At 44.8% G+C, this 15,457-nt stretch overlaps 2 protein-coding genes across 2 annotated transcripts in view; both read right to left on the bottom strand.

Moving 5' to 3' along the window:
• Window positions 1–15,457, bottom strand: part of LOC150066466 (X-linked retinitis pigmentosa GTPase regulator-interacting protein 1-like) — a 42,872-nt gene that overhangs the window by 15,604 nt on the left and 11,811 nt on the right. The window contains exons 6-12 of the mRNA XM_090352920.1: window positions 15,326–15,349; window positions 14,042–14,188; window positions 13,400–13,473; window positions 12,102–12,247; window positions 10,534–10,694; window positions 8,860–9,003; window positions 7,803–7,953 (exon numbers count right to left, since the gene is read on the bottom strand). Of these exons, the coding sequence (XP_090209046.1) occupies window positions 7,803–7,953; window positions 8,860–9,003; window positions 10,534–10,694; window positions 12,102–12,247; window positions 13,400–13,473; window positions 14,042–14,188; window positions 15,326–15,349 (847 nt within the window). The remainder of the gene's footprint in view (window positions 1–7,802; window positions 7,954–8,859; window positions 9,004–10,533; window positions 10,695–12,101; window positions 12,248–13,399; window positions 13,474–14,041; window positions 14,189–15,325; window positions 15,350–15,457) is intronic.
• Window positions 226–7,770, bottom strand: LOC150066467 (X-linked retinitis pigmentosa GTPase regulator-interacting protein 1-like). Its single transcript, XM_090318569.1, has 6 exons — window positions 7,705–7,770; window positions 6,391–6,397; window positions 5,237–5,704; window positions 4,928–5,079; window positions 4,050–4,392; window positions 226–248 (listed from the first exon to the last, which is right to left on the bottom strand). Exons 1-6 carry the CDS (start codon window positions 7,768–7,770, stop codon window positions 226–228), a joined length of 1,059 nt encoding a protein of 352 aa, XP_090174695.1.

The raw sequence follows: 15,457 nt of genomic DNA, 5'->3' as shown, positions 1-15,457 counted from the left end.
TGGCTCATGACTGTAATCCCTTGAACTCAGGAAGCTGAGATCTGAAGATCACAGTGCAAAGCCAGCCTGAGCAAGAAAGCTTGTGAAACTTACCTCCAATGAAGCACCAAAAAAGAAGTAAAGCTGTGGTTCAAGTGGTAAAGTGCTAGCCTTGAACAAAAAAGCTCAGAGACAGCGCCCTGGCCATGGGGGGTGAAAGGCACCAGAAAACAAAACAAAGATTAATTATTGTTCTGATGAAATTCTCACTATTGGGGCAAAAGGGGAATAGACAGAGTAATAGAGGGGTAAAAAGGATCAAAATATTAGATGGTCTTTCTCTTCTCTTTTTCTTTCTTTCTCTCCCTCACTCCCTCCATCCCTCCCTTCCTTCATTTTCTTTCTTTCCTTCTTTCTTTTCTTTCTTTCTTTCTTTCTTTCTTTCTTCCCCCCCCCTCTCTCTCCTCTCTCTCTTTCTCTTTCTTTCTTTTTTTTCTTTCTTTCCAGTACTGGCTCTAGGTACTGGGTGTCCTTTAGTTTTTTTTGTTCAAGACTGGCACTCTATCACTTGAGACACAGCTCCACTTCTGATTTTTTTTATTGATTATACAGACATAAAAATCTCATTGATGGGGCCGGGAGTTTGGCCTAGTGGTTAAAGTGCTTGCCTAGCATGCATGAAGACCCGGGTTCAATTCCTCGGTACCCCACATACATAGCAAAAAGCCAGAAGTGGTGCTGAGGCTCAAGTGGTAGAGCTCTAGCCTTGAGAAAGTCCAAGGACAGTGCTCAAGCCCTGAGCTCAAGCCCAGGACTGGCAAAAAAAAAAAAAAATCTCATTGATTTGTATCTAGGCTTGGTCCAAACTGAGATTCAAAAATCTCTGCCATTTGAATAGCTAAGATTATAAGCATGAAGTACCAGCACACAACTAATAGATATTTTCTTTTTGTCGGTCATGGGGCTTGAACTCTGGGTCTGGGTGTTGTCCCTGAGCTCTTCAGCTCAAGGCTACCACCCTACCCCTTAAGCCACAGGGCCACTTCTGGTATTCTAGTGGTTAATTGGAGATAAGAGTCTCATGGTCTTTAGTGCCCAAGATGGCTTGGAACCAACATTTTCAGACCTCAGCCTCCTGAGTAGCTGGGATTACAGGTGTGAGCCACTGCGCTTGGCTTAGACACTTTTCATTTTTATTTTTATTTTTGCCAGTCCTGGGCTTGAGCTCAGGGCCTGAGCACTGTCTTTGGATTTTCTCAAGGCTGGAGCTCTACCACTTGAGCCTCAGCACCAGTTCCAGCTTTTTCTATGTATGTGGTACTGAGGAATGGAACCCGGGCCTTGGTGCATGCTAGGCAAGCACTCTACTGCTAGGCCAAACTCCCGGCCCTACATTTTTTTATTTCACCAATTTAAAACATTTTATTTAAGACATTGCATTTTCCAATTATTTGGTGCTTACAAAGTACATTATTTTCCTGTGCACAAGTTTGTTATATTGAAGTATTAAGGATGTCCAGAAATTTACAATAGCAGCTCAAATTTAAAGCTGCTACCCAATTTGCAATTTGGGGCTTCTTCCATAATTGAACGTATAGAACAATGCCACATTCATTATATACATGTATGGATGTGACACGAATCTCTTTGTATAATTCCTATATGCTAATTAAAATATTCCATTACTAAAAAGAAAAAATGCTCAAGAAAAACTGCTTATGATGTCATTGTCATATCAAAATAACCATCATTTATACTCAGGTGGTCTCAAAAATGCACTGTCTAGCCAGGTACCAGTGGCTCACATCTGCAATCGTAGCTTCTCGGGGGGCTGAGATCTAAGGATCGACAGTCCACATGTGATTCTTATCCACGAGATTCTTATCTCCAATTAACCACTAGAAAACAGGAAGTAGGGCTGTGGCTCAAGGAGTAGAGCACTAACCTCGAGCTGAAGAGCTCAGGAACAGTGTCCAGGCCCAGAGTTCAAGCCCAATGACAGACAAAAAAACAAAAAAGCACTTTTTCTAAGTGCTAGGCCTTGGATTTGTAGTAGTGATTATCAGATAGCTCTTATAGGCTCTTTTCTTTCTCAAGTGAAGAACTGTGGACAGAAGCGTCAGCTTTTCCTGCCAGTCACTAGTAATTCACACCTCTAATCCTAGCTACTAGGAGACTGAGATGTGATTTGAAGCCAGGTCAGGCAGAAAGTCTACGAGACTCTTATTTCCAATTAACCAACAAAATGCCAAAAGTGGATCTGTGGCTCATGTAGTAAAGTAAGTGCCAAAGCCAAGTGACAACATGAAGCCCTGAGTTTAAGCCCCAGTATCAGCACAACAGGGGGTATCAGCTTCTTAAAAAGCAGTTGCTGGGTGCTGTGGCTCATGCCTGTGTAATCCTATCTAACTCAGAAGGCTGAGATCTGACGATCACGGTTCAAAGCCAGCCCGGCACTTGTGAGACTCTTATCTCCAATTAACCACCAAAAACCAGGTAGTGGCATTGCAGCTCTAGGGGTAGGGTGGTAGCCTTGAGCTGAAGAGCCCAGGGACAATACCCAGGCCCAGAGTTCAAGTCCCATGACCAACCCTCCACCCCCACCAAAAAAACAACAAAAAGAAAACAATTGAGGGCTTAGTGGTAATATGCTTGCCTAGCATGCACGAAGCCTTGAGTTCAATTCCCCAGAACCACATACACAGAAAAAGCCAGAAATAGCACTGTGGCTCAAGTAGCAGACCACTAGCCTTAAGCAGAAAATGTCCAAGGACAGTGCCCAGGCCCTGAGTTCAGTCCCAGGACTGGCAGAAAAAAAAAAAAAAGCAGTTGACACTGGAGGATAAGTTTTTAGGGGCCAGTCCTGGGGCACCAACTCGGGGCCTGAGCACTGTCCTTGGGTTTTCCTCAAGGCCAGTGCTCCACCACTTGAGCCGTAGTACTACTTCTGGCTTTTTCTGTGTATGTGGTTCTGAGGAATCGAACCTGGGTCTTTGTGCATGCTAGGCAAGCATTCTAGCACTAGGCTAAACTCCCCACCCCTGAACCTTGTTTAAAACATGGTTGATACACATTTACTAACAACTGCCTGGAGACCCCTGCCTACTTTTATGTATAGTCAGAAAATTTATTTCTCCTAAGTGTACTTCACAACCTTATATATGAAAAGCTAAGATAAATTAGCCCTGTCATCACACCTAGTTACTCAGAAAGCTGGTGTTATCTGGAGGATCTGAGCTTGAAACCAGCAGAGTCAGAAAATAATTAGTAAAAAGCAGGGCCAGAGGCATAGTTCAGGTGGTTGAGCACCCGCCAAGCAAGCCTTGCAAGCATGAGACCCTGAGTTCACATCCTGGTACAAATGCAAGAAAAGGAAAGTTCATATTTAAATCAGCTGTATATCCTAAATTGTTTTTTTCATTGTGTGATGTGGTAATATAACTTGTGTCTAAAAGGATAAGAAATAAGAGTTAACAGAAGAGTATAGGTTATAATCCGATACGTAGCCATACGCTCAGGTACTGGGAAGAGTTTTTCACAGAGAAATGTGAAATTGAGGCTGGAGCCAGCCACCTTTGGAGTTTTTCTTCTGCTACTTCTAAGAAGCCAAAGCCACTAAGCATTGATGACTAATAGCTCTAATCCAGGCTACTCAGGAGACTGAGATCTGAAGACTGAGGTTCAAAGCCATCCTGACAGAAAAGTTGGTGAGACTTTTATCTCCACTTCACCACACCAAAGCTGGAAGTGGAACTGTGGAGGAAATGTTAGTGGGTCATTCTTGAGGAGACATGCTAAAAGATAGTGCCCAAGCTTCAAGATCAAGCCTCAGTTCTGGCACGCACACACGCACGCACACGCGCACACACACACACACACAGCTTCCATATTCCACCTAAGCAGTCCGGCTCTGGTCTCAGTCTTCTCTGGTAGCCTCCACAAATTTCTAACGGCCTCTCAGCAGATTTTAAGAGACTGTTCCAAGCAAGTAATCAAAGAAAAGTGGAATTAGAACAGAGAGACGACAAATGGGGAAGAGACTGTAAAGATGACCCATCTTGAACACCCACCTTTAATGGATTTGTTTTGGGCGAGAGGCAGCAAGGGAACATGGGCTCGGCCCAGGTAGGAGCCTGGCTTTGAGTCTCCATCATCGAAGACATAGACAGCCAGGGTCTCTCTCCTCAGATACTGATCCAGGTCAGAAGTCACAAGCACGGGGAACCGAACCTGATCTCTGAAAGAGGGGTCCTCACAAGCAGGAATGATGGTAGTGTCATGATCAGAAAAAGTGAAAAAGCGGTACACGGCATATGGACTTGGCTGAGCTCCCGGCTGCCTACTGTGGAGGCCGTAGCACTTGGTGATTTTAATCTGTAGCTCATTCTGATGTTTCCAAGGTTTTGATCTGGACTGGAAAGATGACAGTTTTGAGTTGGGGAAAGGGGGTTCAAAGCCAACCTGGACAGGAAAGTGTGTGAGACGCTCATCTCCAGTGAACCACCAGAAAGTGACGCCAGGGCTCAAAATGGTAGAGCACTAGCCTTTGAGCTGAAGAGTTCAGGGACAGTGCCCAGGCCCAAAGTTCAAGCCCTATGCCCAACAAAAAAGAAGAACAAAGGAAAAGAAAACCCTAATAGCCTTCTCCTTCCTGACCACTGGCTTGGCAACTTGTCTGAGAGAGATTCGAATGCTCAGGCCTTGTCTCAGAGAATGACTGACTGAAGCTGTTCTGCTCTGGGCAAGAAGCAGCTAGCTGCAGGATATGGCTTCATTTCAGACTCCAGACTGACCAAGAAAAAAGCATCTGGACTGGTTTGAGTGTGGCTGGTTTTTGGTTTTGTTTTGTGTTGTGTTTCTCCATGATTCACATTCAACAGTCCTTAAGAGTAGAAGCCTGAGTTGTTCTCAGCTACTTAGTGATGCCTGGGGGCCTCCATTTCCTCACCTCCTCCTTCTGAGCCTTCCTGGCTCCAGACACACTGGCTGGCAGGTAGATCTGAGCTCGCTTTCCTTTACTGTAAGCCCAGAGGCTGGATCTAAGGGGCAAACGCAGCCTCATCCAGTACTCTAATACCCCGAAGTCTTCTCCATTGGCTCCTGGGTTGCAGAAAATATGAAGCGAGGTGATTGTGCATGAGGTGGCAAGAATAAAGCAGAAGATGTAGATGGACAAAGCAACCGGAAGAGCAACTACCAACTAAGGGAAAGTGTGCGGTGGTCCTAGGAGCTGCAGGAAGCCAACAACACCACTTACCAGTAAGCCTGGTTGAGTCATGGACTTTTTCCACAGTCCCTAGTACCTTGTTAAAGCGAATCCACCCAGTTGCAAGGGTAAGGTGCTCACAGGCCATGGCCTGGTGAAGATCCAGTCGAGCAGAAGCACGTTGGAAGTAGTGCATGAAAAGTGGACCTGTCTCAACCACATACTGCGAGGTGAAATCATAAAGAGGTTGTGGCCCCACAGATAGTGGGGTACAGTGGATTTCAAAATCATAAAAGGAATAAGTGCAGAAGGTGGTGGGATGGGGGTCTCCAGCCTGCAGCAGGGCTGCGGGGCTCAGGGAGGCCTGGTGGATATGGAGTTCAAGGAGATTCTCCCTCCGACGCAGCTGAGAAACGTCCACTTCATCCTCATCCTCTTGGGCGGCCAGTGTCTCCGGACACAACTGCCGTGTGCCATAAGCAACATCTTTGAGCTGTTCTAAAGGGGAAAGAAAACTGCCTATCCATTAACAGGCAAGGAGCTCTTTCTTAGGATAGGAGAGAGCAGACACAGGGCCGGGAGCATATAGCCTAGTGGTAGAGTGCTCGCCTAGCATGCACGAAGCCCTAGGTTTGATTCCTTGGTACCACATACTCAGAAAAAGACAGAAGAGGCGCTGTGGCCAAAGTGGCAGGGCACTAGCTTTGGGCAAAAAAGTGTTCAAGGAAACTGCCCAGTTCCTGAGTTCAAGCCCCAGGACTGCCCCCACCCCCCCCCCCCAAAAAAAGAAGAGGGCAGACATAAGGAGACTAAGATCATGGTCAAAGTCCAAGTTGAAATTATTTCAAGAAACCCAAGACTCAGGGGGGAAAAAAAAGGCAATAGAATGACAAGACTATACCTTCTTCTGTTTTACGTCAGACCTGGCGCTTGAATTCAGGGTCTTTTGCTCTCGCTTATGCTGGTACACTACTACTTGAGCCACACTTCCACTCTGGCTTTTTACTGGTTACTTGAACATATAAACCTCTCAGATTTATCTACCCACTCTGACTTTGAACCATTATCCTCAGATCTCAGGCTTCTAAGTAGCTAGGATTACAGATATGTGCCACCAATGCCTGGCTTAAGATGTTTTGAATTCTGATAGTCATATATATATATATATATATATATGTATGTATGTATCTTCAAAGACAAGATACAGAGAGGCTGGGGATAAAAAAGCAAAACATTAAACACAGGAAACACATTTATTTCATCAGAGATGTTTTGGCTTACAGCAAGATCTTGTGAATTAATAGAGGATTCCCTAAAAACAAACAAAGAAACAAAAAAAACTGGGCCAGATGTGTCGTCTAGTGATAGAGTGCTTGCCTAGCATGCACTAAGCCCTGGGTTCGATTCTTCAGTACCACATAGACAGGAAAAACCAGAAGTAGCGCTGTGGCTCAAGTGACAGATCACTAGCCTTGAGCAAAGTGTGTCCAAGGAAAGTGGACAGGCCCTGAGTTCGAGCTCCAGGACTGGCACACACACAAAAAAGTTAAATCAGCAGGAAGTTGTCAAGACATGAAATCCTAGCTCTTCAACAGACTGAGACCTGAGGATCGCTGGTCAAAGCCAGCCTTTGCAGGGAAGTCTAAGATGTTTATTTCCAATTAACCACAAAAAGCAGAAGTGGAATTGTGGTTCAAGTGGTAAGGTACTAACCTCGAACACACACACACACACACACACACACACACACACACACACGCATGCACAAGTTAAATCAGAATGGAAGAGTTGGAATCTACTGAGGCAGAGTCCAAGAGAACATAATAGAAAGACCTGATTTTTTTAAAAAAAAAAAGTAGATAGAGAAATTAACTAATGTTTAAATGTTTAGTATAATTCATTTTAAATTCTTATCTTGCATGGCCCAGTCTAATAATCTTAGCATTAAAGAACTACTAATCAATAAAGTACTATTAAGAACCAGGATGCTGGTGGCTCCTGCCTATAATCTTAAACTATTTAGGAGGCTTAGATCAGAGGATCAAAGTTCAAAATAATTCAGAATACTTTCTGCTAAGTCTGGGTAGAAAAATTGGAAAGACTTATCTACAACTAACTGATGAAAAAATCTAAAGTAGAATTGTGACTCAAGTGGTTGAGTGAAAAAAAAAACAAAAAAAAACAAGCAAAGGGATGAGGCCCTGAGTTCAAACACCATACTGACACAAACACAAAACAAAACAAACCACACACACGCACACACACACACACACACACACACACACACACACACACACACACAAAGGGGCCAGGAATGTGGCCTGTTGATAGAGTGCTTGACTTGAATGCACGAAGACCTGGGTTCGATTTCTTGGTTACCACATACGTAGAAAAAGAAGTGGTGCTGTGTCTCAACTGGTAGAGTTCAAGCCCTAGGACTGGGCAAAAAATAATAATAATCAAAAATACAAATAAAAAAAAACACAGACGCTAGGACAGAGAGCAGGAGGTTATGTTACAGTAAGGATGTAGTGGCTGTCTTCTAGACGGGTACAGAATCGGAACCTCAGTGCTATCTGTAACATGCCCAAGGTGAGAATAAATGACTAAAACTTGCCAGATGATGGAAGGCCATGGCTTCTTAAAATACCTTCCAGCTGCTTGATACGATCGTTCTTGAGATCTAGGAGTTGACTCAGTCTCTCCAGCTTTTCCTTATGATCTCTACTTTCATTATCAGCTTTAGCCATCATTGCCTCCAGCTCCTCCTGTAACAAAGAACAACAACAACAACAACAAAAATCCTCCAGTTGGGAATGAGGCTTAGTAGTAGAATGCTTGCCGAGCATGCATGAAGCCCTGGGTTTGATTCCTCAGTACCACATAAACAGAAAAAAAATAATAATAAATGCCAGAAGTGGCTCTGTGGTTCAAGTGGGACAGTGCCCATCCCCTGAATTCAAGCCCCAGGAGAACCACTTACTCGGTAAACAAAGCCCTGCTATGGAATCGGGAGTGTGGCCTAGTGGTAGAGTGCTTGTCTAGCACGCACAAAGATCTGGATCCATTCCTCCGTACCACATACAAAGAAAAAAGCCAGAAGTGGTGCTGTGGCTCAAGTGGTAGAGCCCTCGCCTTGGGGAAAAAAAACCCAAGGACAGTGCTCAGGCCCTGGGTTCAAGCCCAGGACTGGCACAGAAGAAGAAAAAGGGGGAGGAGAAGGCCCTGCTACCACAACATCAGTGCTAATTTATAACCTTAGAAAAAGGCTAGGAAACTGGATACTGGTTGCTCTGAGGTCTGAGGATCAAGGTTTGCAGCCAGCCAGGCAAGAAAATCTGTGGGACTCTTATCTCTAGCCACTAAAAAGCAGGAAGTGGAGCTGTGACTCAAGTGGTACATTGCCAGTATTGAGAGAAAAAGCCAAAGGATACTGAATTTAAGCTTCAGTATTGGCACAAAAAGAAGAAAAAGGCCAGGGTTCTTCATGCACTCCAGCCCTTGCACCAAGTACTAGCTTTGTGAAATGTCACTAAGGCTGTTGAGAAAATTGGGCTGGCACTGGGCACTCTACTAGCTAGCCTTAGCTTGTAGTGCCAAGGTGTCCTGGGGATATATGAGCCTTCCAATTCCTACTTCCTTCCCAATGTGTGTGGGCCCAGAGCCCCTTGTACCTGGTAACACACATTGATCTGGCGCTGTAGAAGCAGCATGTCTCTGGTCTTCTCGAGTTCTAGCGTGGTCTCTGCATGTGATACCTGCAATTCACTCAGCATCTGGGACAGTTTCTTTTCTTCATCGATTTTTGATTCATTGGGCTAGAGAGGAAAAGCATTGATAAAGGAGCATAAAGATGGGCCGAGGGGCCAGGAGTTTGGCCTAGTGGTTAAAGTGCTTGCCTAGCATGCACGAAGACCCGGGTTCAATTCCTTGGTACCACATACATAGAAAAAAACCAGAAGTGGTGCTGAGGCTCAAGTGGTAGAGCTCTAACCTTGAGAAAATCCAAGGGCAGTGCTCAGGCCCTGAGCTCAAGCCCAGGACTGGCAAAAAAAAAAAAAAAAAAAAGATGGGCCGAGAGCATGGCCTAGGGGTAGAGTGCTTGTCTTGAATGAATGAAGCCCTGGGTTCGATTCCTCAGTACCACATACACAGAAAAAACTGGAAGTGGTGCTGTGGCTCAAGTGGTAGAGCTCTAGCCTTGAGAAAGCTCAAGGACAATGCTCAGGCCCTGAGCTCAACCCCAGGACTGGCAAAAATTTTTAAAAAAGGAGCATAAAGGTGACAGGTGTGGCAACCAGGCAACAAAATGCCTGTAGCAGAGAGGATTCTCTCAGGGCTCTGATCCAGAGAGATTTTACAGCTTCTCATGGCAGGTGTCTGCTCTACAGCAGGCTACTTCAAGACCTCCTCTTACAGAACGACTGAATTATCAGAGCTGGGGTGGGTGGGAAAAGTGGGTGGTGGGGGTCACATGGTCTTCTGTACACTTTCCCTTTGCCTCTCACCTTCTACCTCTCTCAATTAGGACAGAAGGTCAGTCAGGGTGTTGGGTGCCAGTAGCTCACACCTGTAATCCCAAGAGGCTGAGATGGAAGGACTGAAGTTGGAAAACTTCAGGTAGAAAAGTTCATGAGACTCTTAATCTCTAGCTAACCTACCAAAGAGCCAGAAATGGAGCTGTGGCTCAAGTGTTAGAGCACCAGCCTTGAGTAAACAAGCTAAAAGACAATGCTCATACCTGAATTCAAGACCTAGTACCAGTACAGAAAGAAAGAAAGAAAGAAAGAAAGAAAGAAAGAAAGAAAGAAAGAAAGAAAGAAAGAAAGGAAGGAAGGAAGGAAGAAAGAAAGAAAGAAAGAAAGAAAGAAAGAAAGAAAGAAAGAAAGAAAAAAGAGGAGAAATGTCACTTGGTTCATTTCTATTCTACTCTTCTGGGACAACTGCCAGAACTCCCTTGATGGAGTTTGTAAAAAGAGCCTCGTACTGGTGCTGTGTTTCAAATGGTAGAGCACTAGCTTTGGTGTTAAAAACAAAACAGTGGGGGGGCTGGGAGTTTGACTTAGTGGTAGAGTGCATGCCTAGCATGCATGAAGCTCTGGGTTCATTCCTCACTGCCACACACACAGAGGAAGCAAAGTCGGAAGTGGTGATGTGCCTTCCGTGGTAAAGTGCTAGCCTTGAGCACAGAGAGGCTCAGAGATAGAGCCAAGGCCCTGAGTTTAAGCTCCAGGCCCAGCAAACAAACAAGTGAGAACGTAAGACCCTGAGTTCAAGCCCCAGTGCTGGCACCACAAACAATAAAATAAAAAATAAATAAATAAAAGCGTTCTAAGGGAGCCTCTTACCTCTTTCTGGTCTGTCTCTTCATAGAGAGCTGGAGGAGTGGCTGCTTCTGGTGGCCTGTCAGGAGACTGGGGCACTATTACTGTCTTTTGGAGAACCTCCACTTCCTGCTCCGGCTTCTGAAGGGCTCTGGTGACTTCCAGGTCCACATCTGTCTTTTCAGCTGAAAAGAGAATCCAGAGAGTTCAAACTACAGGGATTTGTGACTACAACCAGAGCAGGTCCAGATTTCCTATCCTGTGGATTTCATTCTAGCATTTTTCCTGGAGAAGCAAGTCTTTGGTTTCCATAAAAGACTTGCTTAGACCTGTCAACAGGTAACACTTGTATTCCTAAGGCAAAATAAAGTAAAAATAATAAGAAGGCCAGCAGCGGCCAACAACTATAATCCTAACTACTCAGGAGACTGAGATCTGAGGATCACAGTTCAAAGCCACACCAGGCAGGAAAGTCTATGAGACACTTATCACCAATTAACATCAAAAAGATAAAAGTAGAGCTGTGGGGCCAGGCATTTGGCATAGTGGTAGAGTGCTTGCCTAACATGCACGAAGACCCAGGTTCAATTCCTCGGTACCACATACATAGAAAAAAGCTGGAAGTGATGCTGTGGCTCAAGTGGTAGAGCTCTAGCCTTGAGAAAGTCCAAGGACAGTGCTCAGGCCCTGAGCTCAAGCCCAAGACTGGCAAAAAATAAATAAAGCTGTGGCTCAAGTGGTAGAACATCTTGCAAATAGCTCAGGATCTGGATCCAGATCCTGAGCTCAAGCCCCAGGACCACACACACACACACACACACACACACACACACACACACACACACATACACACACACATCAAATACTCTCAATCAATAAAGTGAATTAAAAATTAATTAAATTAAGAAGTGGTATCTTCTCACATTAAAAAAAAAATCTGGCATCTGTAGCCAGGCAGTAGTCGTTCAAGACTATAATCCTGGTTAATAAAAAGGCTGAGATTTGAAGACCAGGATTCAAAGCCAGCTCGGAGAGAAAAGTTCATGAAACTCATCTCCCAACAAAGCAACAAAAATTCAAATATAGAGGAATGGCTCAATTAATAGAACATCAGCCTTGAGCGAAAGAGCTGAGTAAAACCATGAAGTACTGAGTTCAAGCTCCCTGGCATCAAAGTAAGAATGGCACCAACTGTTTTCTTGAATCTAAATCTAACTAAAATGGCCAATATTTTCATTCTTACCAGTAACCAATGAAAGAATAGCATCAACACTGGGTACTGGTGGCTCATGCCTGTCATCTTAGCTACTCAGGAGGATGAGATCTAAAGATCATGGTTCAAAGCCAGCCTGAATATGAAAGTCCATGAGACCCTTCAATGGACCACCAGAAAACTGAAAATGGTGCTGTGGTTCAAAGTAGTATAGCACTAGCCTTGAGCTGAAGAGCTCAGGGATAGTGCTCAGGCCCTGAGTTCAAGCCACTTGACAGACAAAAAAAAAAAAATAGCACCAAATGGGGAAATGAAAGCAAAAGCCCCAATCTCATTCTCCCTGGACCCCATTTCCCCATTTGAGAGAACTTTCAGCTACCTTTCTCTCTGGACAGCTGAAATAAGACTTGTCCATTCTCCTCCAGCTCTTCATTGAACTGCTCCTGCATGTGGGAGTCCGGCTCCTGCAGCTCATCCCCGAGCAGCTCGCTGTTCCAGGAAGGCTGGCTGCTTCTGTCCAGCATGCTGAGTTCAGGAAGCAAGTGGTCAGGTGCACACTCAAAGGTGTGCGACACGACGTCGTTATTACACAGCTTCAGCATCTCCGCAGCCCAGTTTCCTCCTTCATTTCTCTACATGTTTCTCTGCCCTTCTGGATTTGCAACTGTCACTTACCAACTGCCTTAGAACTTCTAGGTCCCATTGAGAAGTTGCTTGCTTAGATGTCAAGTGTCTGGCTGAGAAAACTCCCCAATCCCTGGCATTTCCCAGAGAACCCCTTTAAGCACCGCAGCTTTCTTGTCCTAGTTTGGTTTGTGCCACTACGAGGGCTTGAACTCAGCTCCTAGATGCTGTCCCTTGTACTCTACTACTTGAGGCACAGCTCCACTTGTGGCGTTTGCTGGTTAATTGGAGACAAGTGTCTCACACGCTTTCCTGCCCAGGCTGGCTTCGAACTTTGATCCTCAGAGCTCAGCCTTCTCAGTAGCTGGGACTGATGACAGGCATGGACCACCAGCACCAGCATCCACAGTTGCCTTTAGACAGGGTACCATGAATCCCCAAATGGTAAGGCTGTTTGGTTAGTTGGGAGAAGACTTGCCACTGAACTGAATTAAAATTACAAATATTCTATAATGAAGAAACTTGTCAGGGCTGGAAATGTGGCTTGTAGAGTGCCTGTCTAGCATGCATGAAGTCCTGGATTCGATTCCTCAGCACCACATAAACAGAAAAAGCTGAAAGTGGGGCTGTGACTGAGGTGGCAGAGCGCTAGCCTTGAGCAAAAAGTGTCCAAGGACAGTGCCCAGGCTAAGTACAAGGAAAGAAGAAGAAGTCTATTATGACTATATTAACTATCAGCTGCTCAATATATTAATTAATGCTAGACATATTTTTGCTGTTGGTCATGTGACTTGAGTTCTGAGTCTTTCCCTGAGCATTTTGCTCAAAGCTAGCACTCTACCACTTGAACCACAGCACCACTTCTGGTTTTCTGGAGATAAGAGTCTTATGGACTTTTTGCGCCCAGGCTGGTTTTGAACCTCCATCTTCAGATCTCAGCCTCTGATATAGGGAGGATTACAGGGGTGAGCCACCAGCACCTGGCTATGTTTGCATTTTCTATCACTTTTTCTTTCATCAAACCATGTTCAGGAACTACATTTTTTTACTCACTTTTCTAAGAGTCCATCATAATTGTCATTCAGCAACTTCCTTTCATCTTCCAAATCTTTGATTCTCTCCTGAAACTAGAAATGAGTAGAGAAAGCTTGAGATCAAGCTTTAAAGTCTGCTGACTTGAAAGATTTCCCTTTTCTACCACAGGACGGGACATTGGCAAGAACTAACTTACTTTTCTTTTTTTCTTTTTTTTTTTTTTTGTCGGTTGTTGGAGTTGAACTCTCTACTTGGGCCTTGTCCCTGAGCTCGTCAGCTCAAGGCTACCACCCTACCCCTTGAGCCACAGCCCCACTTCCAGTTTTCTGGTGATTAATTGGAGATAAGAGTCTCAAAGACTTTTAGTACCCGGGCTGGCTTTGAAATGCCTGAGTAGCTAGGATTACAGGTCTGAGCCACGGTGCCCAGTGAAAACTTTCCCCAGTCCAGGGGCTTGAACTCAGGGCCTGAGCACTGTCCTTGGGCTTTCTCAAGGCTAGAGCTCTACCACTTGAGCCACAGCACCACTTCCGGCTTTTCTATGTATGTGGCACCAAGGAATCGAACCTGGGTCTTCATGCATGCTAGGCAAACACCTTAACCACTAGGCCAACCTCCCGGCCCATGTAGCAGATTTTGATCTCTCCCTTGGATATTTACCTCTTTCAGAGTTCTCTGCAGGATGGACATGTCTTCCAGTTGGCTCTTCAAGCTCACAGTCTTCTTGCTCTCTTCTGACAGCTCTGTCCTGAGCTCATTCACTTGGCAAAGGAGGGCATGTTGAGCAGCACTCAGGATACCCTCCTTCTGGAGCCAGGGGACATGGGGGGAATGAGCAGAAACTAGGAGCTCTTGGCTTCCTAGGTGGACATCACAAATTGACCTCAGAGGAACACACTGCCTCTGCCTGGGTCTCGTGCACTTTCGGCTTGGGCTGGCTACTCAAGTCTCCTGAGTAACTAGGCGGACAGGAAGGAGCCAAGAGCCCAGGTCACAGCAAGTTGGTTTTATTTTTTGGTGCCTCTCCTGGGGCTTGAACTTAGGGCCTGGGCACTGTCTCTGAGCTTCTTTTGCTCAAGGCTAGCACTCTACCATTTGAGCCACAGTGCCACTTCTGGCTTTTTTTTTCCTTTTTCTTTTTCTGTGTATGTGGTATTGAGGAATGGAACCCAGGGCTTCATGCATGCTTGGCAAGCACTCTACCACTGAGTCACATTCTCATCCCCCTGCACTGGCATTTTGAACCTTGCCACTTCTTTGAAAGTACAGCTTCTCTGTTAGGAAGAACTAAACTCTCCACAGTTCGGTCTCTGTGTCCCTCTCTCTGTGTCTCTCTGTCTTTCTGTCTCCTCTCCTTCCCTCCCCCCTCACTCTGTATAGGGCCTGGGCACTCTTTCTGAGCACTTTTGTTCAAAGCTAGCACTGTACCATTTCTGGTTTTGTAGTGGCTTATCAGATATGAGTCTCACAGTCTTTCCTGCGTAGTTTGCCTTTGAATTTCAACCCTCTAACCTTAGTTACCTGAGTAGTTAGTATTGTAGGTGTAAGACAGACATTCAGCTCATATCTTAATTTTAATGGAAACAACATGATATGTATCCTTTATAGTAATAACTTGAATTAATAGCAAATATATAACATGGAGACTGGGAGTTTGGCCTAGTGGTACAGTGCTTGCCTAGCATGTGTGAAGACCCAGGTTCGATTTCTCTATACTCATACATAGAAAAAGTTGGAAATGGTGCTATGGCTCAAGAGGTAGAGCTCTAGCCTTGAGAAAGCCCAGGGACTCAGGCCCTGAGTTCAAGCCCTGGGACTGGCAAAAAAAAGAAAATAGATAACATAATAAGTTTGATTCATTTGGCTACTGTTGTATCATTTAGAGATGATTATAGATATAGAGATGATTATAAAAAATAGAGTTAAAGAATCTTTGTAAAATACCTTTTGGAGCAAAGTTTCATAAGCCTAAAAGAAAGAAAGAAGCATTACTTTACTGGTTCATCAATTTTTATATGTTTGGTATTTATCTCTGCAATATAAAAGTTGAATAAGGACTGGGAGTTTGACCTACTG

The sequence above is a fragment of the Megascapheus bottae genome, chromosome 2, assembly GCF_031878675.1.
Source record: "Megascapheus bottae isolate mThoBot1 chromosome 2, mThoBot2.hap1, whole genome shotgun sequence".
Taxonomy (NCBI): Eukaryota; Metazoa; Chordata; class Mammalia; order Rodentia; family Geomyidae; genus Megascapheus; species Megascapheus bottae.
This window is presented reverse-complemented; position numbering and strand designations above follow the sequence as displayed.

Coding starts and splice junctions, on each gene's coding strand:
- LOC150066467 (XM_090318569.1), bottom strand. CDS start 7,770: ATGTTACAGATAGCACTGAGGTTCCGATTCTGTACCCGTCTAGAAGAC. Junction 5,080..5,236: donor TGACTCAACCAGGCTTACTG/GTAAGTGGTGTT, acceptor TCTGCAACCCAG/GAGCCAATGGAGAAGACTTC. Junction 249..4,049: donor CCAAAACAAATCCATTAAAG/GTGGGTGTTCAA, acceptor TTGCCCCAATAG/TGAGAATTTCATCAGAACAA.